The sequence below is a fragment of the Dromaius novaehollandiae genome, chromosome 5 (assembly GCF_036370855.1).
Source record: "Dromaius novaehollandiae isolate bDroNov1 chromosome 5, bDroNov1.hap1, whole genome shotgun sequence".
Lineage (NCBI taxonomy): Eukaryota > Metazoa > Chordata > Aves > Casuariiformes > Dromaiidae > Dromaius > Dromaius novaehollandiae.
The window spans coordinates 65,260,450-65,286,350 of NC_088102.1; the positions used below are offsets into that span (position 1 = coordinate 65,260,450).

Genomic DNA, 25,901 nt, shown 5'->3' on the forward strand with positions numbered 1-25,901 from the left:
AGGCGGCCGCGATGGCGGCGACGACCCGGGGGGGGGGGGGGGAGCGCGACATGGCGGCGTCGCCGTCACGTGACACGGCTCCCGCGCCCGCCCGCCCGCCGCGGCTTGTTCCGGTCACGTGCCCCCGCCGCCCCATGGCCCCGGAGGCGGCCGGGCCTCCCTAGCACCGGCCCCAGCCCGCCCGCACGGTAGGATCTGCTCGCGCCGCCGGGCAAAGGGGGGGGGGGGAGGGGTGCGGGGGGGCGGCCCCGGGGCTCCGTGGCGGCGCTTAACGGGCGCGGCGTGTCCCCTCGGCTGCGGCCGCGCTCGCTGCCACCCCCGCGGCCGGGTGTTGGGAGCGCGAAGGCGCCTCCGCTTGTGCCCCGAGGCCGCCGCGGGGTCGGTCGGTGACTGCGGGGGGCAGCGGGGCGGCACGTACGCGGGTTTAACGCGGTTGGGGGAGGGGAGAAACGGCCGCGTTAGAAGCGGGTATCGAACCCCCCCTTCCTCTGGGGTCATCGGTTAGAGCCTGGTGGCGGCTCCAGGTGCTGCGGTTGTTCCCCCCGCCCGGGAGAGGCAGGATGACCCCGAAACGCCGCGAGGACCTTTTGTTCCATTTTATCCCCACGCTGAAGCTTCCCGATACATCACGTCAATCATAAAATGGGCCGAAATTGCCGTCCCCGAGACCGATTTGATGACGGGGCACGTCCCCTAGGTCAGGGCTGCTGGTTTATCCAGGTGCTTTTCAGAACTGTTAACCATTAGTTGTTAACTGTACCTTTTTCTGTCACTTTAGAAGCGTTATTGCTTGGGTATTTAAAAATAAACTGTTTTGCCTTCCCTATTCATGGAGACACTTGAACCACAGAAAGCTCTTGTCTTCCTAAACTTGCAGCTGGACAACTCCAGCACTACTTCTGTTAGCAGCAGGTTAAAATCATCAGCCAGAGCTATAAAATAATAGCATTTTTCCATATGAACGTTGCGGCTCTTGCCCTCCTGAGCAGCCATGACTGTCAGGAGGCCTGTCATCATCCACAGTAACAGTTCCTGAAACTTCAGGAAAGTCATTAAATACAGAGGTTATGATATTGCAGTGGGAGTGAATAGACTATTAACGACTCGCCCTCTTCCATAGTGTGCCTTAAGTGTCAAGAGAGGAGGGGAAGACCTCTGTGCGCCGAGTGAGCAGCAGGCTGACGGAGCGCAGCCTTCCCCTCTGCGGTCAGGAGACCACCCTCATACTTCTCTAGCAAATAGGCTGCATTTCTGTTTTAGGGGGTTTTTTTTTGTTCCTTGTCCTTAACTGAAGAAGCCATCTTGTTTTCATTAGTAAAAGATGCCAACTTTTGTAAACCCTGATTAGTAATCTTCCCCCCGCTCCCATCCCTTCCCAGCTGTACTGTTTTGAAGACAACTCCATATTCCCTATTTTGGATAATGCTTATGCTGCTTGTGATTTATATCATCCTATGGCCACTGTAAATTGCTGCATGAAAAAGGAAACGGCAATGACATAAATAAGGGCAACAGCGAGCTAGTGCATTTGCTTTCCCAGAAGGTAGCGTGAGCCGCTTGTGGAATAATTGTGCAGTCACCGGTTGCACGCTGCAGGGCACTGTGCTAGAAGCACCGCATCTGTAAAGAGAGAAGCTGCGAGCCGCTGGTCGTTTTCTCCCTTAGTTGAAAGGCTGGTTGTAGGTGGGTGAAACAGCACGGCAGAAAAGCAAAGCAGCTTGCATCAGAATGAGCCTGGCTGTGGAAACGCTTTCCTTTCTTCCTCTTCAGCGCAGGCTTCTCTCCAGTGTATTCTGTGCCTTCAGCGCTACTGCATTTGATTATAGTGACCTAGGACTAAAGGATTTTAAATTAACAAAGGGGGAGCAAAGTCAAAATCCTCAGTCTCACCTAGAAGAGCGAGGTTTCTGGTCTGTTGGAGTCTATGGCCAGCTGCCTTTTTCTAGCCAGGATAAGGTGCTGATGAGAGACCACAGACCTAAAACAGGAAATTCTAAATAAAGTGGTAGTCCAAGTGCCGCTAAAAGAGAATAATGCTGTTGGGGAGGCTGTAGAAGATTATGCTAGGTACCTGGCCTGAAACTACGCCCCACGGTTTTCCTTGAGAGCAAAGTATCAGCAGGGCTGCTCCGAATGTTGCCCGTCGCGTTCCAGCGATTGCTGCAGTGGTGCTGATGGGAAACCCTGCGCTCAGCTCAGTGTCGCTGAAGTCTTTGGCAAAGCTTTGGCTGACTGAAGTGATGAAGGAGCAAAGCTTAAGTGCAGAGCCCTTTTGCCATTAAATATCTTTCCATTTAGTATATTACTTAATGCATTTTGGTTCCTGGCTCGTAAGACTTCTGCTCTGAGAATGAGAAGAGAATGCTATGTTACTTTTCAGATTGTCAGAGTAAAATAGTCCATTCTGTGGAATACAGATGTGAATTTAAATACTTAGGAATATCATTTTCTGATACCTATTAGGAGTGTGCAGTGATAACTGATGCAAATTTCTTTTTGAATTTTGATGCAGGCAACAGCAAATACTACAGATACTCTAAAGCACATGAAACGTGTGTAGCAGATTTTCAAAATGTTTCTAAAACCATTTTATGTATAGAAAAGTATATGATGTACATATAATACAGCAGTTGGACAGATGGGACTATTTAGAGCAGAAAGCGCTGAATATGTAATTTTATGATAGGTGTATGATGTTTTGATTTTTTTAAGATATATATACACACACACATACTGTTCTTATTTTCTTGAGAAACTTAAGGCTGTTGAGTGAATGTGTAAGGAGGAAGGATAGTGGCTGCTGGGAAGAAGGCACAGCAAATATCAAAAGGCTTGTTGATGTGAAACTGGTAACAAAATTCCCATTGTTTTGAAGCATATATAACATTAATCCCTCAGTATTTGGGGGAGGGAGGTAAGAAACTGGCTAGCTAGAATCAAGTGTGTGAAATACTGTTCAAGCCCTGGGCAGAAGTCACTACAATAAGAAAAGAACTGTAACTGGGCTAGGTTACGTTACACACAGAGGAAAACTGAAAGCTGACTTTTTTTTTCCTGTGCCTTGTATCCCTCCCTTTTCTGAAATGTTTTAACATCTACCATTCATACTGAAGAAGGAAATCACTGCCAAATGCCGGAAGACACTTGGAATATAGGTTCTTGGTTAGGTTTGGTTTTCTTCTGAAGTGGAGAAACCAGTAGAAGAGCATCAAAAAAGGAAAATTTGGTTATTAGTTTAAATGTAAGATTTGTGGGTCTTTTCATTGGAGCACAAGCAATATCAGCAATATAATTAGATAAATTATTTAGGTTGGTGGCAGTGTTTTGTTTAAATAAATTTGCTGATTGCGTTGACAGAGGGAAGCGCATCTATCTGGGATGGTCCAAAAATGATGACAGCATTAACATGGAAATGCAGGTTGTAATTCCTTAAAATAGGTAGAAATAGTGAGAAAGTTACAGAAAAAATAATGATAGTAATCAGCTCTACCTATGTTTTTAATAGCTCCTTAGAGCTACCATGGCAACGTCATCTGAAGAAGTGTTACTGATCGTAAAGAAGGTACGTCAAAAGAAGCAGGATGGGGCTCTCTACCTTATGGCTGAAAGGATAGCATGGGCACCTGAAGGCAAGGACCGATTCACAGTCAGCCATATGTATGCAGACATCAAATGTAAGTGAAGACTTTTTCTATTCCACCTTCAGTGTGCAGTATTTCAGTAGATGTTTAAATACAGCTCAAAGCTTATTTGCCATGAAATATTTGGGCAATTTGCAAGGGTCTAGAGGTTATACTGGCTATTTTATGTAGTGGCAGTGATCAAGACCAAGGTGAATGATTACGAGCGTAAGGGTGTTGCTGCAGAACTTCTGTAGTCTTCAAATATTTAAGTTATACTGCATTTGCCATTAACTTTTGGTCAACTTCTGCAGTAAACTGAACAGAGAAATAATCTATGCCATATGCTTGTGGAGGAAAGGGTGGGAGGAGGGTTGAGGAATAGTACAGGATTTTCAGGGCCTAAGATAGAAACTATCTGGCACGTCATCTGTTAAACTATGCATCTAAAGCTGCTTCAATTTTCATATAAAATGAACCTCACTGTTTTATTTTCAGCCAACAGACCACAGCTTCAGAAGCACTAGCTTCTGTAGTTGGGCCTGAATGGTAATTTACTGAATAAAATATCTGCTGCTGCAATAGCAGGATACTTGCAAGTCAAAAGTGAACAGTAAATGTCTATAGTATGCTGCCTGTCTGGCTTCAATTAGTGTTAATGTTCCATGCGTTCTAATGCCAAAAAAGGAAGGAAAAGGGAAAAAAAGTTGTATGCGTTGCTCTCTTGGAGAAGGTTCAGTGCATATTGCTGTCTAAAGTCACCTACAAGTACTGCAGCATGACCAAAAGGGTGTGTGAACATTCAAAACTAAAATGCTATTTTCTGGAACATAAATGTGATGAGTTTTGTCCAATTTTGTAGAGGTTTCGTCTAGCTGTTTAGCCTGAGACTTGAGCAGTTTATATGTTAAATGTTTAAAGACAGAAGTCTAACTTAGATGTCCTTTTTTTTCTCATACAGAATTGAAAAAAATGGGGTAGTTGTAAATTTGTAATGGACACCATGATTTACTGGTGACATTTGGTTCCTGTCTCCTAGTTGCATTGGAGAAGGGGGCCAAGAGTCTTAAGTTATGTTGCTGCCATTTGCAGTACTTTGCTGGAGTCAATACAGTAGAACAGTCCACCAACATAGTTGTTTTGGCCTCTCTTCCCTCTGGTTATGAGAAAGGAAGCAGGAGTTAAAATTTTCATGTTTTTTTCATGAGTCATTAGGGTGTAATAGCACCTTGGAGGCACTGGTGATCCCCTTCAGGAGGGCCAGTGGGTGTGTGGGCTTACTGTGCCACTTGAAACCAACATGCCTTTTGCTGTCAACAGACTTGCTGTTACTCCACCTGCATCTGCTTTCTTACCACTTCTCTTTTGCAGGAACTGATCCAGCTTGGAAAAAAAAAGGGGGGTGGGTACTTTTGAGTAGATCAGTTCCTTGCTTTGGCTTGCTACACAGATGCTAACACCAGTACAAGAAAGGCATCAGGAAGAAGCAGAAAGGGAGAATGAGGTTGTTGCCTTTCAGCAGCAGCCTAAACTTGTACTACGTTAGAGTATCTAGGTGATGACAGTCTAATTTGCCATGGCTTTCTAATAAAGCATGTGGGGAATGCAAAGATGGACCCAGGCTTCTGAGCTGCGGCTGAAGGATACTGAGTAATACGCAGCTGAGGCCGGTGACCCGTGTTTTGGAGAACAAGGTGGAGCTTCCAAATTAATTTAAGAAGACTGTATGTTCCACTTTCGTGGCTGGAATTCACACACGGGGTAATGATATTTAATTGGATGATGTGGATAACTGCTTATAAGCAAATGCTCTAGGGGAGACAGTTTGTTACATAAGCTTACTGTCTGTTGCTAATTAATACTCTCTGTGTAATCTAGGCCAGAAAATCAGTCCTGAAGGTAAAGCTAAAATTCAGCTTCAGCTAGTATTGCATGCAGGGGACACAACCAACTTTCACTTCTCCAATGAAAGCACAGCAGTGAAGGAGCGAGATGCAGTAAAGGATCTTCTTCAACAGCTGTTGCCCAAATTCAAAAGGAAAGCTAATAAAGAACTTGAGGAGAAGAACAGGTAAAGGGGAAGCCTTCAAAAATAGATATTTTTCATTTCTTATCTAGCTGTAGTGAATTTGCTAACAGTTCTTGTGTTGTATTGCAACATTGTTAGTGATGTTGCATTTGTTTCCATACTAAAGATCTCCACTTTCAGTGGAGTTCCTGAGGCCCTTATGTAACTGTGGTACGTGTTGAGACTGTACTTGTGTTCCTAGTAACACGTTCTCCAGGTGTAAAGGCAGCCAGCCCAGCTTCCACTCGCTCTTTGTTACCCATTACTGTGAGATAAAAGCACCCAACTGGCAGTTTGTCTCTAGTTTTCATGAGTACATATGTATGCTGTTAGAAAAGCTGCCTGAAAGATAATTTTTCCAGAAATTCTCACTTTCCTTGATTTGTGACTTTCCCCTCCATGGGGGGAAAAAGTTTCCGTTTTCCCCTCCCTCATTATTCCCCCCTTACTGGAATCTTCTTTCCTGATATTTGGTATCCTCTACTAAATTGCTAGGCTTTTGCATTCATCTCACTTGAGATGCAGTAGTTGTAGCTATTTGGCATGCAGGGATACTGATTTTGAGGCGCTTTTGGAGATGTTCAGGGCCTAAGCGCTTTTCCCTAAAGGGCTTTGAAGGTATGCCTCTCTCGCCTTAAAAAGTTTGTTAAACCAGTCCTTATGGCCACAGAGAGTACTTCTGTGTCTCCCCAGATGGGTTTCACTTCACTCTTAGTATCCCTTGTGAATCCTGCATCTGTTAGCTCTCAGGCAGTATTTTCAAAGACTATTCTAGCTTTGAACTTAGAAATGTTAGCTTTTTCAAAATATTGGAGCATTGCTTCGTTGGGCAGATGAGCAGTGTGGTTTTTTTAACAAGAGGATTTCCCAGGAGAATGGAACTGTGTCTCTGCAAGAGCTCTTCCAAAACACATCCAAAACTAACTGGTTCCAGTACTACAGTGACCACTGGAGTCTACAGCAGTGTAGTGCTTTGGTACTGTTATTGTACTAGTTTCTTTATGCTACCTGCCTTATTTCTAACGGTATCAATACTGAATATATGGGCAGTCTTAGCTCTGAATCTTTGTACCCTTAAATGGAGTTTTAAGGTATTATGCCATGTGACATTAAGACACTTCCCGTTTTAGAAAAGCCAGCATCTCCACACAGAGTCACAGCCTGTTCTTCTGACTATTAGAAGTCAGAGTCCAGTGATGTAGTTTCATTGGCTTAATTTGCAACAGATGAGGCCAAAAAGCCTCTTTTAAAATCTGTTGTGGAAGGATACTACATCCAGAGTCTCTGTGGCTCTTCCTCCATTTATTGATACATGGAGGTGAGGCACATACCAAAATCCAAGTTTTAGTGATATATTTCAAGTTAACAGACTGCTTCCTGCTGCACTAATTTGTTGAAATTGCCACTAACATGTATTTGTATCAGCAAGAAAAACCAGATAAGAAAAAAAACCTTGTTGGGAAAACACACTGGAGGTGTCCTGCCACAGAAAGTTACCACTTCCACCTCATCCAACATAGTCCTCAGCAGTTAGACTTTCACTCAGACCAAATTGCAATGTATCAGTGTTGTGTTCTTCCGTAGACCACTTACTATGTTCTGTATGTTCATAAGACTCCTGTTTTTTGATTTGTAAACAATCAAGTCTGAGTCACATGCTTAAAATTGTTGAGGTTGTTGGCTGATTCTCCACACATGCGCAACTTTCCCAGAAAATAACTAGTAGGTGTCTAATTGTGCATATAGCAGTACGAAAAGCAGCTTAAACACGAACTAAGTAAAGTTTCAAGCGCATACATTTTTTGCATTTTGGATACCTGTAAAGGTGGTAATTGTTAATTGGATGATAACTTTCATGGACGTTATTCCCTGGTGAAAGCATTGAAACTGAGTGCATCTGCAGCGGTTGTGCTGCATGTGATAGCTAAGTGATCCTCCCTGGACAGCCCTACAGTGGGCTGTCACTAACAGGAATGTAAATGAACAAACAGCTCAAGGTAATGTGTGTTTCAGGGTGTCTTAATCCCTGCACATCCCAGTCTATCCTCTTGTGCTAGGACGGAGTCCTGTAACCACTGAATTTTGAGATCTGAAGAAGAACTGGATAGCACTGAAATCCCCCCCCCATTAGACCTTTGTTACAGAAGTGCAAGAAAATTTGTTGTACTTCTGCAATTCAAAAGACAGTCTTCAGCATGCAAAGACACATGAGCATCACAGAATATTTAAAGGCAAGACATTAATCCCACTAACTCCATCCTAAGAGTTACTATCTTCTAGCATTCAATGCTGTTTCCTCAAAGATTTTTAGTGCTTTGTTCTTTTGAGACAAATACGGCTATTGAGGCTGGTCATTTGCACAGTTTTAAGAAATGCACAGCATTTTGAAAGAAAACTAGTTTCTGTTCCTTTTGTGAACTCATGTTAGTTTTGGAAATCCTAGTAATTTATTCTGCAGCATATCAATTATATTCAATACATTCTTTTACCAGAATGCTGCAAGAAGATCCTGTTTTGTTTCAGCTTTATAAAGACCTTGTTGTGAGCCAAGTAATCACTGCTGAAGAATTCTGGGCCAACCGTTTGAGCCTGAATGCAGCGGATAATTCTGCAGCACCTAGTAAGCAGGATGTGGGCATCTCTGCAGCATTTCTGGTATGTTGAGCCTCTAATTTAAAGGATTTTGGAGCAAACAACTTGGGGAAAGTGAGAGACTTTATTCCTGTATACTTCGAGGTTCTTCCTGGTTTAACTAACACTTCTTCATGTGTTAAACTGTTGCAAAGGTAGGGGAGGAAAAAAAGTAAAGGTTTTAATCTGACACTCCAACCTCAAAATTCTGATAATTTAAGATGCTTAATTTGAACTTACTTTAAAGTGGCAGTGGGCAGATACTGCTGCTCTGCCTTCCATAGAACAAGAATAACGGTGAACTTAAGACTAGGCAACCCAGTATTAATGCAGTAAATTAAAAGGGTATCTGTTGCAGCATCCATATGCACAAACGAAGCTGCAAAGTCTTCCCATGCAAAAGATTTTACTCCCTCCCAATTTTTTTTAAGCAGTACATGCTTTCAGCTACTTGAGAAACAACTGTGTATCTGAAAGCTTGTTTTATCTCCCTCTTTCCCCAGGTCTGTTATGTTACCCATTTGTAGAAACCATGCCTCAGTAGTCTAAATGCAATCTAGATGTAATCTAAGTACAATCTTCAGATTCCTCCCATAGAGGCATGTTTTTACTCCTTCAACAGAATTTGTAGAGCTTAGACAGTCTAGCTGGAATCCATTTCCACCTCTGTAATGACTGCATGACTACATCAGGGGCTTGGGAAGGGAAGAGGAAGTGGGCAGTTTTTGTTTTCTAACTTAACTGCTGCAGAAGCATTTGTTTTTCTGCCTAGAAATACCTGAATCGGTTACCAAAGGAACTTAATTCCTCTCATTTCCCTTCTCCCACTATTCTTGCAAATGTACAAGTATATACTAGTTCTTAGACATTAACAAAAAAAAGCCAACAAAACTGAAATTTTGTTAAAATAACCAGTTGTGTTTGTGTACTCTGCATTTGTAAAAAAAAAAAAAACCCAAACAAACAAAAAACAAACAAACTTGAGATACTTGTGACCCAGTTCAAGTTAAAACATCTATATGGCTACGCTGGGAATGAGTGCTTCTCTAGAAATAATGTGGCACAAAAACAAGAATGTAGATGTACAGGAAAAAAGAGATGAAAAGAAGGCAGCACATGCAATCACCTACTTCCCCCTGTTATTGAGAATTGAACTGAGTACTTGCTCCAGAACTTCCCAAAGAGATCACTGAATTCTAACTTGCAAGTTCTGACTAAGGCTTACCCTCAATTTTTAAATTCAATGTTACTTATCAGTTATACTGAGATGGTCTTAATATGTAAAAAAAAAAAAATGAGGTATAAGAGCCATAGGTCGCTTTTGTCACATTATCATCATTGATTATTCAGTAACTGAATTGTTGAATGAACAACAGAAGATGAGGCATATACAGTAAACATGCCTATATTTACTTTAATACATCCTCGTTTTAAACTCAGTATATCTTCTTTTGATGGGTCTTTACTTTCCATCTTAGCTTTAAAAGCTATTTCGCTGACACGGTCTACTTTCTGAGTCGTCCCCTAAGTGACAAATATAATAGTGTAATTAATACATGCTCTTTTATTTCTCCTTCTAAAAATACTTGGTTTATGATCAAATATGCTATGGATTATTGGAGGAAGATGATTACTTTATTTGTAACAGCATTTGATTGCAAGATGCCTGGCCTTTCCTTCTTTATTTACAGAAGGAATTCAGACTTTTCTCTCCCTGTATGTTTTTTTCTAGGCTGATGTACGGCCTCAAACAGATGGCTGCAATGGTCTGAGGTACAATTTAACTTCAGATATCATTGAATCCATATTTCGAACATATCCTGCAGGTAAGAATAGTGCTTTGCATAACAAAGACATTCGTTTAAGAATGGGTTATTGCAGGAAGGCTAGAGTGTTAGTTTGAGCCTAGAAGTATAAAGGACTGTTTCTTCCCTGTCTTTCAGATGACTTTCCCTCCCTTTCTGTAACTTGAGGAGAGATGGGAAGAAGTATGTGTTAAGACACACTTTTGAAATAAAAACTTGTTTTAAACTTTAACTGTTTAATACAGGAGGATCATGGGAGCCAAATATCTACTTAAAATTTTAAAGGTTTTAATTATTTGTTACTTTTTCAAGAAATCATGTTTAGGAGGAAAAGTTCATTTCCATCCCTCCCCTGTACTATATTGCTGATGCTGATTCATTTTGGCCCCATGTTAAAGGGATTAGGTCTACCTTGAGAAGAGTGTGCAAGGCTTCCTAAAAAACTAGAACTCTGGCAAATAACATTTTGTTGTGCAAATAAAATAGAGTATTCAGACTTCTGTAATGTGCTTTCTTTTCCTCTCTCTCTCTCAAAGCTTTAGGAGATTGCAGGGGATAAAACAGCACCTGTTTGCTGGTGCTAAACTACTGCATTCTCATTCTCTTAACTGGCACAAATGAAGATAGCATTAGACAGAAAGCAAGGAATGGTTAACGTAAAACATAGTATTAAGATTTGCAGAACACTTTGTAATAATCAGTTCTTTGCTTGCAGTAAAAATGAAATATGCAGAAAACGTTCCACATAACATGACAGAGAGGGAATTCTGGACACGATTTTTTCAATCTCATTACTTCCATCGGGACAGGCTCAATACGGGCTCAAAAGACCTCTTTTCAGAGTGTGCCAAACTGGATGAAAAAGGTAAGAATTTTGACTAAAAGTTGACCATGGCTTTTCTATTCTTAGTGTGTCTGATAGAGAAGAATTATTACATCTGATACATTCCTTGAAACAAATTAGCCCTTGGAAAGTGCTAGCACTAGAAATATTCTTTTCATAACTCATGCAATAACAACTCGGTGACAAGTTCCCCTAATATCTTATCATGCTGCCTTGATTATGCTCCACAATCTGTTACTAGGGAGTAATTTCGTTAACGCAGGCCTTCCTTTTGTGGTACGTCTAAGACTTACCACAGGTACAGCTTTTGTACTTGATCAGTTTTTAGCGATAGACAAATGTGAATCCTATTTAAATGTGAATTCTATTCGTAGAAGGAGTCACCATCCCTGTTCTCTGTTAGCCTTTATTAGAAAGACTTAAGTCAGATGATATTTTTTAAGATTTCACATGAAACTTTTTTTGAGGTAGGTTTGTGATCATACAGAAATGTGGAGAGGTAACATCACAGCATGTGTTCTGCCTAACAAAAGTATTATATTAGGAATCCCACAACACTTCAAGCAAAAACTATCATCAGAGGTGAAGAGGAAGATAGTATCTTGTGTAGAATGGTTATGTAATCTATCAAAACAGTGGCAAAAATAGAAGAAACACAAAGTTAAGGTCTCCAGTTTCCACTGTAACTAATATTGTACTTGAGTATGCCATACACATCTTCAGGTTTTTTTTCCCAGAACAGTATTCATCTATTTGTAGAAACTGATGGAGTTTCTGTAATTAGTAAGATCTTTTACAATAGCTTTTCAAGCTTCTTATTTTAAAGGAGACTTTGAAAAGGGTTGAAAGTTACTAGTCATAGTGATAAATTGAGATCTGCAGAACCACTGGCTTCTCCTTTTAAAGGTTAGATGTAACCTAATAATCTCACAATTATTTATATTTCTTTAGATACAGCTTTTCATGGTCTTTTCTTTCTACTCCTTTCATACAGGGTTAAAAACAATGGTGTCTCAAGGAGTAAAAAACCCTCTGATAGATTTAACAGCTTTGGAAGATAAAACATTAGATGAAGTAAGTACTTAGCACAAAAAAAAAGCTTTAGTTTCATTTAAGGAGGATGTGGGTCCTTCTTCAGGTTAAGTACCACAGATACTACTTCTAAAACACATCACTTACTATGCTGCTGCAATTTTATAGAGTACTCATAATTTACATAGTTGTACATGTGTAAAGAATTGGAGCCTGTGCCCAATGGACTTGTATTGCCTTAGATGCCTGCCTTAGCATGCCAGGTATAAAGCATGACCTCCCAGTTTTTAAAAGGAATTATTTCATTTTTATGTTTTTTGTTTGTTTTTAATCTCAAGTAGATTCTCTGGTTTCTTTCTACCTTTCAGAAACTGTGGCAATGTACAGAAGAGTTGCACAAGACAGGAAAAGTTTTTGCATTTATTCTCACCTTGGACATTGCTAGTGTTTGATTGAGCTTAATTAGGGACACTCTATAGTTTTCTTACTTACCTTTAAATATCAGTGTTTGTGTCAAAAATACGCATAACGAATTATTATTTGCTTCCAAGTATAAAATAAAACAATGGTCCTAAGTGGTGTACCAAAATGAGAAATAACTCACATGCACTTTTTCATAGCTGACTTAACTGAAACTTCAGGAGTTGTTAATAATAATGATGCTGCATTTTTAATTTTTTTTATAAGCACTATGTAAAGCTAACAGTCTGAAGCTGAACTAGAAGTTAAGGATTGGTATGTCTGAAGTGCTATGCAAACAGCCCTAGTTTGCTTTTGAGCCTGGTCAATTGCAAGTATAAAACTGAGCAGAGAGATAGTGTGAGTTGCTTCAGCCACCTGGTAACTGGGAAACACTGCCAGCATTAAGGCTTGAGGTTTTTTTGGTTCTCAGTGCTAGCACGTCCTCCTGACAGGTGGTGTTTTGCCTGTGGGCTGCTGGTGTTCCACAAGATGTTAAAGAGTGGTCAGTAAAACAATTGATAGCTCTTACTTGCCATCACTGCCTGCCTGTTCAACAGTGTCAGAGATCCTTGAAAAAGAAACAAGATTAGCTTAAAAACTACTACTTAACAGATCATGATCTTCTAAAACTCAGTCTTCAAGAAATTTTTCTCTCCCTCTCCCAAACACCTCTAAACTGTCAAGTGATAGCAGAAAAAAACTGGAGTTTTTTTTTTCCTCAAATCACATAGATGATGGGGTGAAGGATTAGGAAGATACTACTTTAGATGATGTTACAACATCACTCAGTGATGTTCGGAGACTAAGGCAAGCAGGTTTCCTGCCTCAATGGAAAACAGAAAATGGTCCTTTTGATTTTTGGGGCAGGTAGTAACTAATGTTCTTTTCCTTATAGGGCTATGGTGTTGCTTCTGTGGCCTCTACATCAAATGCCTCAAAATCTGCTAGAGAAAGTAGCAATGCTGCCATTATAAAACGCTTTAATCATCATAGTGCCATGGTCCTTGCAGCTGGCCTCAGAAAACAGTAAGTTTCAGTGTATTTTAAAAGCTTTTTTTGTAACTAATTCTAAGGAATTTCCAAAAGGAAAATGCATCTGCAATTACTCGTCCAATTTTTTCTTTTAACGTATATTAATGTGTGTTATGATCTAGAAGTGAAAATATCTGTAGGTTCTATTTTACTTCTATACAATCTCTTTAGAGCTGTATGAGATGACAAATACTATTTTTAGTTGAGTTTTTAATCCTACAAATTGTATGTAAAAAAGGAAAGGCTGTTTCTGCCTCAGTTCTGTAGCCCAGGTGAAGGCTGCGCAAGGGCCTTTGTGCAGAGGAAGTGGTGCTGTTGCTGTGCAGAGGCAGGGGTCCGGTGCAGGGAGTTTGCCTGCCTTCCTGGAAGAGGTGGGCTGAGGCTCCCTGTGGCTGGATGCATGGAAACAGGTAAATGGGGAAGGAAAAGAACACCAGTGTGACACATGTGGATCAGAAGAAAGGTTCATCTAATGCAGTATCCTGCCCCTGCCAAAAACACATCAGCTGGTTACATATATTTACAGTAACTCCACAAGTGAAATTTCCAAAAAGAGGAACAAAAGAGGCTTCTCTTGAGGTCTGTTGTACAACTAGCTTATTGACATCCACCAAAGGATTATTTCTGTACCCAAATCCTACAGGCCTTACCCATGAGAAATCTGGTTTAAATACTTTTCTTTGTGTAGCTGTGCTCCCTCATGTTGTACTTCTGTCTTGCATGAACCTTAAATAATCTCTGGATAGGATGTTCTATTCCCCAGTTCAGAGTGAGAGAAAACAGTAGCTGTCATTCTAAGAGTCTCCTCAGTGCTCTGAGTACCTCTATTAATACCTGATTGGAGTAAGTGTGTATGCAAAGTGTTTGTAATTTAGGCTTGACTTTGCTGCATTCCACTTGCATTGTGGGCCTGCTGGTATTTCTGGTGAGAGGAAGAAGCACCCTTCCCTGCTGCTGAATTTCCCCCTTGACAAACAGGTATTGGTTCCTTCTGTCTAGGTCAGTTTCTGCAAATGAAGATGTAAGGGGGAAAAAAATTGATATATATGTCAACATGAATATAAAATTTGAAACAGATGTATTTACTTTGTCTCTAGTTTGTATCTTAAGTTTCCTGTGAGGTGAATTCTTCTTAATGCTGTTTCTCTATTTTAAGAGAAGCACAAAATGACCATTACAGCGAGACCAGCAGTACGGATGGAAACTCCAGGGATTCAGATTTCTTTCAACCACCAATGAAAAAGGTACGAAGTTAGCTGATGCAATTCTACTTGAAAAGAATCAGAAGCTCTGTCTTACGAGATTGCTGAAGATTCATTACTTGATTTATGAAGCATCTAAAGTGGCAGTTACCTTTTTTTAGGAGTATAAAGAAGAATCACCTGAAAGCCAGTAAAGAAGCCTTGTGTCTAGAATACATCTGTTACTAAATACAAATAAATTATACTTTGAAGGTCCTGTTGATCTCTTCAGTACAACCAGTATTAATCTATGGAGTGAATTGTTTGTAGAGGGGATGATTAAACTGGCACATATCAGCCCTCATCTTAAGATCAGAAGCTGAAGTAAGGTTAAGTAATGATTGCTGGTGCACTGAAATAGGGCAAGCCTGTTTTAGACTAACCAACCATAACAGCTCAGAGTGGGGAAGGAGATACTGTTATTGCTACAAAACTGAATTGAATAGTCCTTGCTGTGGTTGATAGCTAAAAGAGAAAACATCAAGGTGACGGAAAAGCTCTGTATATTGTGAAAAAAGGCTCTAGAACGTGTGTGTTGTTGAACGTTGAGATAGTCAGCAGCTTTGACTTTCCTGAAAGCTGCAACTTTTATTGGGTACCAAACAATATAGCAGGACTAGAATCTGCCTGATAAAAGGAGGAACAAGAAAGTAGCATGAGAGGGGCGACTTCAGAGGTAGTTTTCTCATTGTATAAAGTCTGTCATCACTGTGCTGTCATCGCTCACCACTAATGCTCCAGCTGTACTGCCACCTAATAGCGTTGGTCACTATTGTAGTTTTAGTCTTATGCTCTTGTACTCCAGCCATTAATTCATTACTGCTTCTGTTAATCTGGCAGCAGATGTACGTAAATAGGGAGCTCACAGAATGATCTATGCATATATATCAGAATGCTTCCTGGAAGTGGCACGGACTGTAAATTTTGGCCAGAATCTACAGGAAAAGTGGTAGTGTGAAGGCTTCCAAATTGCACTCTTTAAGCAGTAACGGGCACTGCTCCCTCAGGAGTGTAGAAGCAAGCCATTCCAGCTATCTTCATTTTCTCTGAGGTTTTAGTAACCCTTTTATTCAAACTCAGTGAATCTGGACAAACAGCACTAGATGTATCAAATTGTATCCTCAGTAGTAATGTGTTTAATTCTTTGACTTATTTCAGGTGAAACTGCAGGAGTCCATTGAATATGAAGATTTAGCAAAGAATAATAGCATTAAAACTATTGCACTAAACTTAAAGAAATCTGATCGGTAAGTTACTAAAATATGCATGGATGTTTCAGCACGTTCAGTCTAGCAGATCTCTCTTCACAACCAGCACAGAATCAGCTGATTCAGTTTGCATTGTGCCGCATTCAAGTGTGTTTAGGTTAAGTTTAGAAACATAGTATGAACTCCTGCATAAACCAGCTTGCAAGTAATTGCTATTTAAATTTGTATTTTGATTTTTATCTTGCTTTTCAGCTAATTAGAAGTTTTGATAAACCAATGAGTGGCATCACTTTGTTGCCACTCATAGTGTAAAATATACATGCTGCATATGGAAATATACAATCCCAAGCAAAATCCACTCCTGGGCAAAAAAGTACAACTGGGACATCTGAGACTGTATATTATCTAGTATTTTTCTGGTAGTTGTAATCTTGTTTTATAGACTTTTGAATTTGAGAGCCACAGAGGTGACTTTAGGAAAGGAGTGATAATACAGGAAAGAGGACACTTCCAAACGTGCATGTAACTACATTTAGCTGAGGTTCAAACAAAAATAGCTTGAATGTTGCTATTCTAATGGTATTCCCAGAGCTGAGCAAAATAGGCAGCACAGATAGCTTTTCATAGCAAGATGAGACTTGCAGATTCCACCATAGAAACAAGGACTTTCTTATTTTGCTGCCGTACCATCTGTAACCCATCCTCATCCCATTTGGCAGGCTGGTTTTTTTTTTTGGTCAGTAACTAAGGTTTAAATGATAGTATCAAAAGTTGCAAAGCATCTAAAATGAGAAAAATTTTAACAGCTGTCCACTTAGTTTGGTTTCCATTTTACCAACACTCTTATTGCTGTATTTTTTTTCTCTCCTTGTCTCATCTCACAGGTATTATCATGGTCCAACTCCAATTCAGTCACAGCAATATGCAACCAGTCAGGATATAATTAATTCTTTTCATAGTATTAGGCAAGAAATGGAAGCATATGTACCCAAACTAACTCAGGTATGGAAAAATATTGGAAAAAGTCTTTCTCTTGATGTTAGCATCTTGCTTTCTGTATAATTGTCTGTCTCTTGGCTACTGGAACTTTAATTTTTCTGATAAAACTTAGCAATTATCTCCAATAGTTTTGTGTTATTAAATCCATTTTACAACTTTACAGATACGTTTTCAGCTATGGTGTTTAAGAAATCTAAAGCACTGAAAAATACTTGGTACGCTGCTGATACTCAGAATTAAACTCTACTGTTACCATGTTCTTACGAGGAAATGGAAGTATTTAAAGTTAACAAAGTTGTTAAGCAGGAAAGTCATCCAACGGGAAGTGGAGGCCAATATTGGGCCCCACCCTATGAAACTTAGGATGTAATGGTGTTAAGAGGTTATAATGAGCAGGTCTGTAACTGAATGGGTCTCTTGCCCAGAAGCGTGATATGGGAGGATGTAGATCTTCTTACACTCTGTGCTGCAGAGCAGCTCTGCCCTGGCAACTTGATGTCAGTAAACCATGTAGTCAATTTCCCCAGCTGGTTTCTGAATTTCCCCAGCTGGTTTCTGAATTTCCCCTCTTAGTAAATCTAGGTTTAGCCCTGAATAAAGCAGTCACAACTCTGAGCATGCCACATCTCTAATGTAATGATGATCTCTGTCTCATTTCAAAATAGCTGCATAGCCAGTTCACATATTATAGAAAGGGTTGTTTGTCCATAATTAACTGGAGAGCTTTTACCAAAACCATGAGCTAGCACTTAGAGGAACTGTGCCCAATTCTGCTGTACAGCAGGAAAGTGTCTTCTGCAAACTCATAATCAGAGCTGGGTGGATACAACAAAAGCTGTATCTTTACCAGAGTTCAGATATGACCTGTTTTAAAAGGAGTCGTTAGAAAAGTTCTTCCCTCTCTCCCTTCAGGTTCTTTCAAGTGGTGATGCTACTAGCACTATTGCAGTCCTGTCACCTGGAGGAGCACTTATGCAGGGTGGAACACAGCAAGCCATAAACCGTAAGGATTTAGCATTTATAAAACTTGAATAATATATTCCTACATTATACAGCAGTACCTGTCTAGCTGTTTTATCTCCCTCTTAGAACATGTTTATAATGATAAAGGAAAATATGGAAACACGTATCTGGAATAAAAGTGGGTTTTGACAACAAAAGCAAAGCAACAATCCAGCCTTGCCATGAGGGTGGTAGCAGTGGCTACCTGTGCTGAGGCAAGTGAAAGAGAACTTTACAGAGCAAGTGCCGAAGGGGGCATTCAGTACTAAATTCTCTTACAGATGATGGGTTTTGCTTGTTCAGCTAAAGAAAAAGCTGCTTTTCATGCAACTTGTGTGCTTTCTGATTTTTGTTCCTTGGTAGCCTGCTCTGTTCCCTACCACTTCTGTAATAGTATTGGTTGTGCTTTTCATATCTCTATGTGCTTGCTGTGTTCTCTGAGACTTTACCTCTTCCTAGCCTGACTGTGCAAACAGTAAGGAAGAGACAGTAAGAGTGTATCCTTACACCAAAGACAGATAAAAACTTAGAACCCTGCGCTAAACATGCCGAAACTGAGCCCTATGAACTTTGCCAATGTTTCCAATCCAGAATTTTTACTTCCTGATTTCTTTCTGATTTTTAGAAAATAAATCTCTGCTTTGGGAGAGCTCTAGGTAATTGTTTAGAACTCGTTTTTTTTGCAGTTTGCATTTAGGGTCCACAGTTGGGGGGAGGGAGGGGGAGAAAAACCCACTTTCTTGTGGACTGGAAAGGCAAAACAGACAACTCATCCTTCTTACATCTCCATCCAATCACTCCTTTCCCTAATGCCCCATTTTGCTAGCAGAGTTCCTTTTCCCTTTAACCTCTTAGCTAAGCAAGACAACAAAACAGTGGTCCCAAAGCAGTACTGCCACACTGTTAGCTTTGGTACAGAATACAAATATGCTGCTTCTAATCACAGAGTAAGCATGGTGTCCATTCTTTGCTTAGCATACATCTGCCTTTATAATACACAAGCTTCCAAGTATATAGCTATAAATCAGTGGCTGACCTGATCTAATGCTGCTGATAGTCCTACCTTAAGAGCAAGGCTGAAGTAGATGACCTCCAGAGTTCCCTTTCAGCCAGCCTTTCTCTGATTCTGTTAGAGAGCTGTATATTGCTAAACTCTTTCTCATTTTACATATGGTGGTTTTGAGTGATGTGACAGAGCCTTTTTCCTGTTGCAGAGATGGTGCCAAATGATGTTCAGTCTGAACTCAAACACTTGTATGTGGCAGTAGGGGAACTGCTACGACACTTCTGGTCCTGCTTTCCCGTTAACACGCCATTCCTAGAAGAAAAGGTAAGGTGGAACTTCCTAGGGTAGCCCTGGTTGTGATGGGGCTAGATTATGTTTTAAAACAACTGTCATTAACTTGAAGTACAGAACTAAGACGCATGTTTTAAATGCAGCACTTAGGATTGAAAGTCACAAAACATTAATTTTCTAGCAGTTCTACAGGTGCTATTGGCTAAAAACACCCTTATCCCTGCATGCGTGTTAGCACCCTTCAGTAGCAGTTGCTGTAAGCTAATTTCAGACGAAACAATCAGGTATATTCCAACTGCACATTTCTCATTCCCAGTTTACAAGCAAACCAAAGCCCCCCTTCCCCAACTCCAAGGCAACCTGTGCAGTGATAGTTACAAGAAACTTTTCCATATCATCCCTTCATCCATTGTAAAATCACTCAGTCATAGCTTCAAAACACATACTGCTTTTTAGAACAAAGAACAAATCTGCCTTAAGGAGAGATGCTGTCTGATACCAGGAATATGATTTTCACCATTTTTATGTTGCTGTTCTCCTCTTTTACTTTAAATGGACCCTGAGGATTAAAATTTACTTTCAGACACGTTGGTTTTCTGCTGCAAAATGTGGCCTGAAAAATCTATAGTACAGTCTTTGCTTGAAGCAAGGAAGACTTATTTTATAAATACTTAATCTAGAGTGTTGCTAACACTTACTAATTGCATTGCCACCCTACATTTTCAGGCATGTTACACTCACCATGACAATACACAGCCACTCAAGAATTAAGCTAGAGACTGATAGTTTAGTAACTCTTCTTCCTTGAGCTATATGTTTTTAAAATAGCCCCCCAAATTAGTTACAAAGTGTTTTGTTGGGGAACTATTTGTTGAAGGAAATAAACCTTTTGTGCAAATGATCAGTATATTGGTTCCTGTGTCTCTTTCAGGTTGTGAAAATGAGGAGTAACTTGGAAAGATTTCAGGTTACAAAGCTCTGCCCATTCCAAGAAAAGATTCGGAGACAGTATTTAAGCACAAACGTAAGGGGAAATACCCTTTAAGTATTAATATGCACCCATGTAATTAAAATTTGAATCACGTTTATCACAAGATGGTAGGTTTGTTTCCTCTTACCTAGGGGACTAAGTTTTTTCTTAAATAGGAAATTGTGAGAGGGGAATTAAGTACACAATTATGTATACCTTTTCTGCCCTTGTTTCTCCCCATAAACCTTGCTAAACAATAACAAAAACCTGTCCAGAACTATGACTTTAAATTACCCAAACTACACAACAGAAATCTACACAACAGAAATGGGAAGTCCTGTTTCATTTTTCACTTCTACCATGAACTAGAACTTTTGCTACTTCAAATCTGATTTGGTGGGAAATAGTTTTGAGGCTGTCCCAGACTAAATACTAGAACAGAGGGTTTGCATAATGAAGTATCACTTCCCTGTGACCTTGTCACCTTGGTAGCTCTCTTAACTGCTACCTCTACAGCTATTTTATAATAGAGCCATGAAGTTTTCCCTCTCAATTTGGCATACCTCCTTGATTTTAGTGAGATTACTCTTTTAGTGAGTAAAAGGAAGAGTCCAATTAAGTATCTCTTTGATCAAAGGGAGGAGAGGAGATCTATTTTCCAGTAGTTCACACAATTTTTTTCCCTTTAATCTTTCAGTTGATAAGTCATATAGAAGAGATGCTGCAGACAGCCTACAACAAGTTCCATACATGGCAGTCCCGGCGTATGCTGAAGAAGACGTGAAAATGCATGCTGTACAGGTTTGAGAACAAAATCTGCAGTAGGTATAGGAATACAACCTAGCACATCTGCAGATCTTATAGTTGTTGCAGGAAGACCTGCAAGCTGTGGACTTCTGGAAATGATGCTAACTGAACTTGCACATTTTTTGAAAAAGAACAGAGTTTAAACTTGAAAACTAGGGAGAAAAACAAGGAGAACCAAAACAGAAGAGCTGAGGCGCAAAAATATTTAAAAGACACTGTTTACTGCAGTTACTCAGGAACTGCTTTTGATTTGCATAAAGAGCTGCTTTCAGAAATAAAAACTTTAAAGAGGGTGTATTAATAAAATCTGTTTTTCTGTCTAATTTTTTTTAAGAAGTGTATGGCACAGGGTAGAATTCTAAAGTTTTTCTTCACTGGATTCTGACATTTTATTGAATTCTGTTTGTACTTCCTGCAACAGTTTAACAAGGATATTTTAAAATATAGCTGAGACTGTTTTTGCTTCAAACATCTGGAGAGTCTAGCTGTCAGAAGACAAGCTTCTGCCATGTTTCCCCACCAATTGGAAGCAAGAGACATTGCACTGAGAGCTGTTATGGTCTGGGGTCCCTAGAGGCACATGGGGGCAAACTTTGCCTGAAGTCTTGGATTTTTATGCAGAATTTTTTTCAGCCATCAGTTTTGCATGTTTTCCTTTGAGTGCAAGTGTGTGCTACTGCAGTTTTTTTTTTAAGGTGGCATTTGTTCTGAGGAGAGAATGCATTTTTAAAAATGAAGTTTAAAAATAAAGTTTCTTACAAAAGAAGTAAAAAGTCACTTATTTTCACTTCTTAGACATTTTTTTTTCTTCTCCTAAATCTGTTTTCCTTCACTCTTCCCTTTTGACTGTTATACTATTTTTGGCGAATTGATAATCATTGCAAAGAGTGAAAAAGGTGTTATTTACACAACGTCCATAGATATTGGGAGTCTGTGCCATACTTTGTTCCAAACAGAATCAGTTCACTGTTTCTGATCAACTTGTCTTGTATTAAATGTGACTTAAATGCAAAGTAAACCTGTTTTCTATTATATATGCAGTTTAATGACATCCTTGTATTTTGTCGTCATCTTGACCAGTACTAAAGCCCCATGTGGGTTACTGAACTTTTTTACTTCTGACTAAACGTGACTGTTAGAGTATAAGATGCATTTACTACAAAGACGAATCAGTGACAATATGTATTCAAAGCAAGCACAGCAGTGTTCAGTAGGGAAGAAGAAATTCCCATTAGCCTGCATGATGGCTTTATGCTAGATTTTGCCACCATTGGTATGATGTTAGAACCTTACAATAGGATGGTGGTTGGAGAATTCTTGCAAATTCCTGCAGAAGAAAAGATGTATTTGTACAGCCAAGTCTGTGCTTGTTCTGGGCTGCTGTTCCATTTATGCAAGAGGTGTTTTTCTTTAACTGCTGCGTGGAAGTCAGCAGCTTCTTTATAGCCAGTGTTTTTGGATTTTTGTATTATGCTAATATTTTGGTAAAAGCTGAGTTTCAGTTAAATGTAACTGTCTGCACCAAAATTCTGTTTGGAAATGTATGCATTGTTGTTAAGCCTAGTTTCCCTGTCTGCTTTTGCAGATAGATGCATGATACCTGCTCTGTAATGTTAATGTAGTTCTGCTAGAAGAAATGACTGGGCTCAACAAGAGGGACACTGCTTACTTTTGACAGGGTGAAAGTGTCACTAGGAATAAACAGATGTATGTACAGCATGTGGGGAAAGAGGCGCACGTCTTGTCAAAAGTTACCTCTTGTGATAAACTGTTTCTTTGAAATTTAGGCTTAGGGTATGGCTTTATAAAGCCCAATCCTCTCTAAGTGCAGGCAGCTCCAAGGAAAGGTAGTTTTGTCTCCCCCATTCCAAAGCATTGGATCTAGCAATTGTGTGGCCAAATTCCAGCTATTCTGTGAAAGCTCTTACAGCTTTCATTATAGCAGAGGGCTTGGTTCAAGGAGATATTTCATTATATTCTAATTGTTCCTGAAGCTATGACAACCCACTTGAGTATTAGACTGCACTGAGACTTAGCAATAATTGTTTCATTTTAAAATCATGGACAGGAATTTTGAGCATGGAACTAATTCACATTTGATTTGAATCAGTATTTAGCATTCCTGGAAATGTCTGGCAAAACACTTAGTATAGTGGAAAAATTTCAGTGCATTATATGAACGTTTTACTGTCCAAAGGACTTATGTTGCAATCATTGTGGGGGATGATGTTGCTATAGCTTTAAGTTATTGTAGTGATATCAGGCTATCAAAATGTATCTTAATTTACAGAACTGGGGGGAGAGGAGGTGGATACTAAATTCAATAGTTTTGCCTAGAGACTGTACAGGCAAGGCTGCTATGCACTTCATGTTGCTTTTTCAGGTATCGTTGCAATAAGGCACAGGCCCCTCCTAAAATAATGGAGGTAAACTAAATATTCTTCCTTCTACATTGTATTCCCCTTTTCTGTAGCATGGTCCAAAACACAGATTCATTCCTTAAGTTTTGAAACTGAATCATCATGCATTATATTACTATTGGAATCTTTATACTGACTTGTATTTTTAATGAGAATTCATACAACTTGTATCATTGGCATCGATCTAAGATTTGTAGAATAAACCCTACTGAATCCTGAAGTGAAGTCTTCTCTAGTGCTTAGGCTGTGTATTTTCTGATGTTCAATTAAATCCAAAACAGGCTCCATTCACATCTAAATTGAAAGAGAGCTGTGTATAGCACTACCTTAGCTGTCCCCTTATGCTCCTGGAGCACATAGCAGGAGCATAACAGTTACTATTAAACTAAACTATTTCTTTCTTAGGGATTAAGAAGTTATTTTTTTCTGCTACATAGAGTCTACACCATTTTGAGTAGTGCTGTACCTCTCTCCCGATCATACAAAAGCTGGTTTAAATCTCCAAGGATTAGCGCTCTGCTCGTTACGTATATCCATACAGCAGCTGTTGCTCCAGGAGAACTGTACAGGCTGCTTTGTCAGCCATTCAAAGCCACGCTATCTAGTAATGAAGAAAGGCTAATGTAAAGCACATATTAAAACCAGCCTGGCTCGATTTATTTATAGCCTGTGAATTTCAGTAGATTAAAGTACACTTAGATGTACCCCAGAAAAGGGGCTGTTCCAGTCTCAAAGGAGCTCTACCACAGTCAAGGAAAGGAAACTACATTTTGCCACTGCAGCCATCCCTAGAAGTAGTTGCCTGCACGCTCACAGCCAGGATAGCTCTCTAGACTGTGATCTCCAGCTTCTCAATGTGACAAAGCAGCACTGCACAGGCCCTGTGCTTCCCCAGGTGTATGGCTTTCCCCACACACAATCATTTAAGGTTTTTTTGTTTTGTTTTGTTTTTTAAACAGCTGCAAGTATTTTCCCATATGTATACCAGACTTCTATCATGAAGCCTTCCCATGAGCTAGAAAGCTCACCTTATCCTTTACCAGCAGTCCTATGAAAGAGGCACTTTATCAAGAAAGTCACTGGTGTAAGCAGGCGGTGTGATGGCAATAAAGCTTAAGATGGTTTTCCATTATCGAACCTGCTTCCCTCCCTTAAGAGAGGAATATCCTCGAGCATCCCTGCTGCCTGCACCCAGGGCTTTGGAGCCTACATACTGCAACACGATTTCAGTGTGCGCCACCATATTCTGAACCTGTTTCCAAGCTCTCTCTTACCACACAGGAAGAGCTGGAGCTCAGTCCAAACAGAACACAGTAACTTCAAATTGAAGAGCAATCAGACCTCACCGGTGATTTAACATTGCTCCACAATCAACTCCGACAACTACTGGCAAATGTACTCCTGCAGTAGAGTTTAAGGGCTGTGGCCACTGGATTACCAACTTCCCCTCTCTTTTTCAGGGCACTGCATTTACCTCAGCTACCTCTGAACACATTATCTCCCCAAAAGGTATCCAGTCCTTGTCTGAAATACTGAGAGCTGGCCAATTCACCCCTTTCCTTAGTAACACCATAAATAGAGAATCATGTATGAAGTCCCGATGGGCTCCTTTGTCTGCTGCAGAAGAGAAGAGCCAAAGGCAGGAAGATGCAGCCAGAGAGGCTGGTTAGACCGAAGGAGCAATAGGGCCACAGAAATCCAGCCGTGCCCGCTAGAGGGCCCGGATCGGAGCCGGACAGCCTCCGTGCGAGCTGTGCAGTCTGGAGGGAGCACAGGGAGCAAGCAGAGCGAGCAGGCCCTGCAGGCAGCGAGCGGCCGCGTGCAGTCAGAGCGCGCTCAGGCAGGCTGCTACGTTTGCACCCCTGCTCCCCACCGGTGACCTGGTGCCAGCTCACCTCCATCCAGCCCTCGAGCCAGGTTTAGGATCATTGCCAGGCTGCAGAGCACCACAGTGGCTTCAAGAGCAACATGAAAGATGACTCAGAAAGCATAGGCAAGGCTGGGGCTCTTTGCTAGCGTTTTCCCTGTCTGTATGCCCTCAGCTGCTGTATTTCCCACACAATGGACGTTCCCGTCCTCATCAAAACCCTGGCAGCCCACTGGTTGTCCTCTCACCACCAGGGACTACCCACCCTGGTGTTCCTTCATCCTGGTAAGGCCAAACTACTCCACGAGCTCAGGCATCTGCATTTCCCTAAGGAAAACACTACCCTGGAGATAGGCAGGCCCTGTCCTCCTGGCCTGCTAACATCCCCTCTAGAGAAGGCACTCTGTAACTGTCTCACCCACGGCCCTCAAGTACCCACAAATTAGATCTGAAGCTCTCAAAGGCAATCTCCCAAACCCCAGCCAAACCCACATATGGTTTCATTTTCTAGAGTGTCCATGTCTGCACACATCTATTCGTTCCCTTTCAAGTTCATTTACAGGCACAACATGACCAAACAGCACCTCATTACAATT

At 40.6% G+C, this 25,901-nt stretch overlaps 1 protein-coding gene across 2 annotated transcripts; it reads left to right on the forward strand.

The window, feature by feature from the left end:
* Nucleotides 1-35: 35 nt before the first annotated feature.
* Nucleotides 36-23,658, forward strand: GTF2H1 (general transcription factor IIH subunit 1). Of its 2 annotated transcripts, none has more exons than XM_064513115.1 (15): nt 36-188; nt 3,506-3,674; nt 5,499-5,691; nt 8,181-8,343; nt 10,052-10,145; nt 10,840-10,989; nt 11,963-12,042; nt 13,358-13,488; nt 14,651-14,738; nt 15,894-15,982; nt 16,828-16,945; nt 17,855-17,945; nt 19,159-19,274; nt 20,173-20,265; nt 20,909-23,658. In XM_064513115.1, the coding sequence occupies exons 2-15, from the start codon at nt 3,521-3,523 to the stop codon at nt 20,993-20,995; spliced, it is 1,647 nt and encodes a 548-aa protein (XP_064369185.1). In that variant the 5' UTR covers nt 36-188; nt 3,506-3,520; the 3' UTR covers nt 20,996-23,658. The 2 variants fall into 2 exon arrangements, with proteins under 2 accessions (XP_064369185.1, XP_064369184.1); XM_064513114.1 differs by lacking the exon at nt 36-188 and adding an exon at nt 628-720.
* Nucleotides 23,659-25,901: the final 2,243 nt, after the last annotated feature.

What these genes read in the sequence shown, in the direction of transcription:
- GTF2H1 (XM_064513114.1), top strand. Translation starts at nt 643, where the DNA reads ATGGGCCGAAATTGCCGTCCCCGAGACCGATTTGATGACGGGGCACGT. An exon ending in ATGTACCCAAACTAACTCAG is followed by an intron (nt 16,946 to 17,854) that starts GTATGGAAAAAT and finishes CTCTCCCTTCAG; the next exon opens with GTTCTTTCAAGTGGTGATGC. An exon ending in GACAGTATTTAAGCACAAAC is followed by an intron (nt 20,266 to 20,908) that starts GTAAGGGGAAAT and finishes TTAATCTTTCAG; the next exon opens with TTGATAAGTCATATAGAAGA.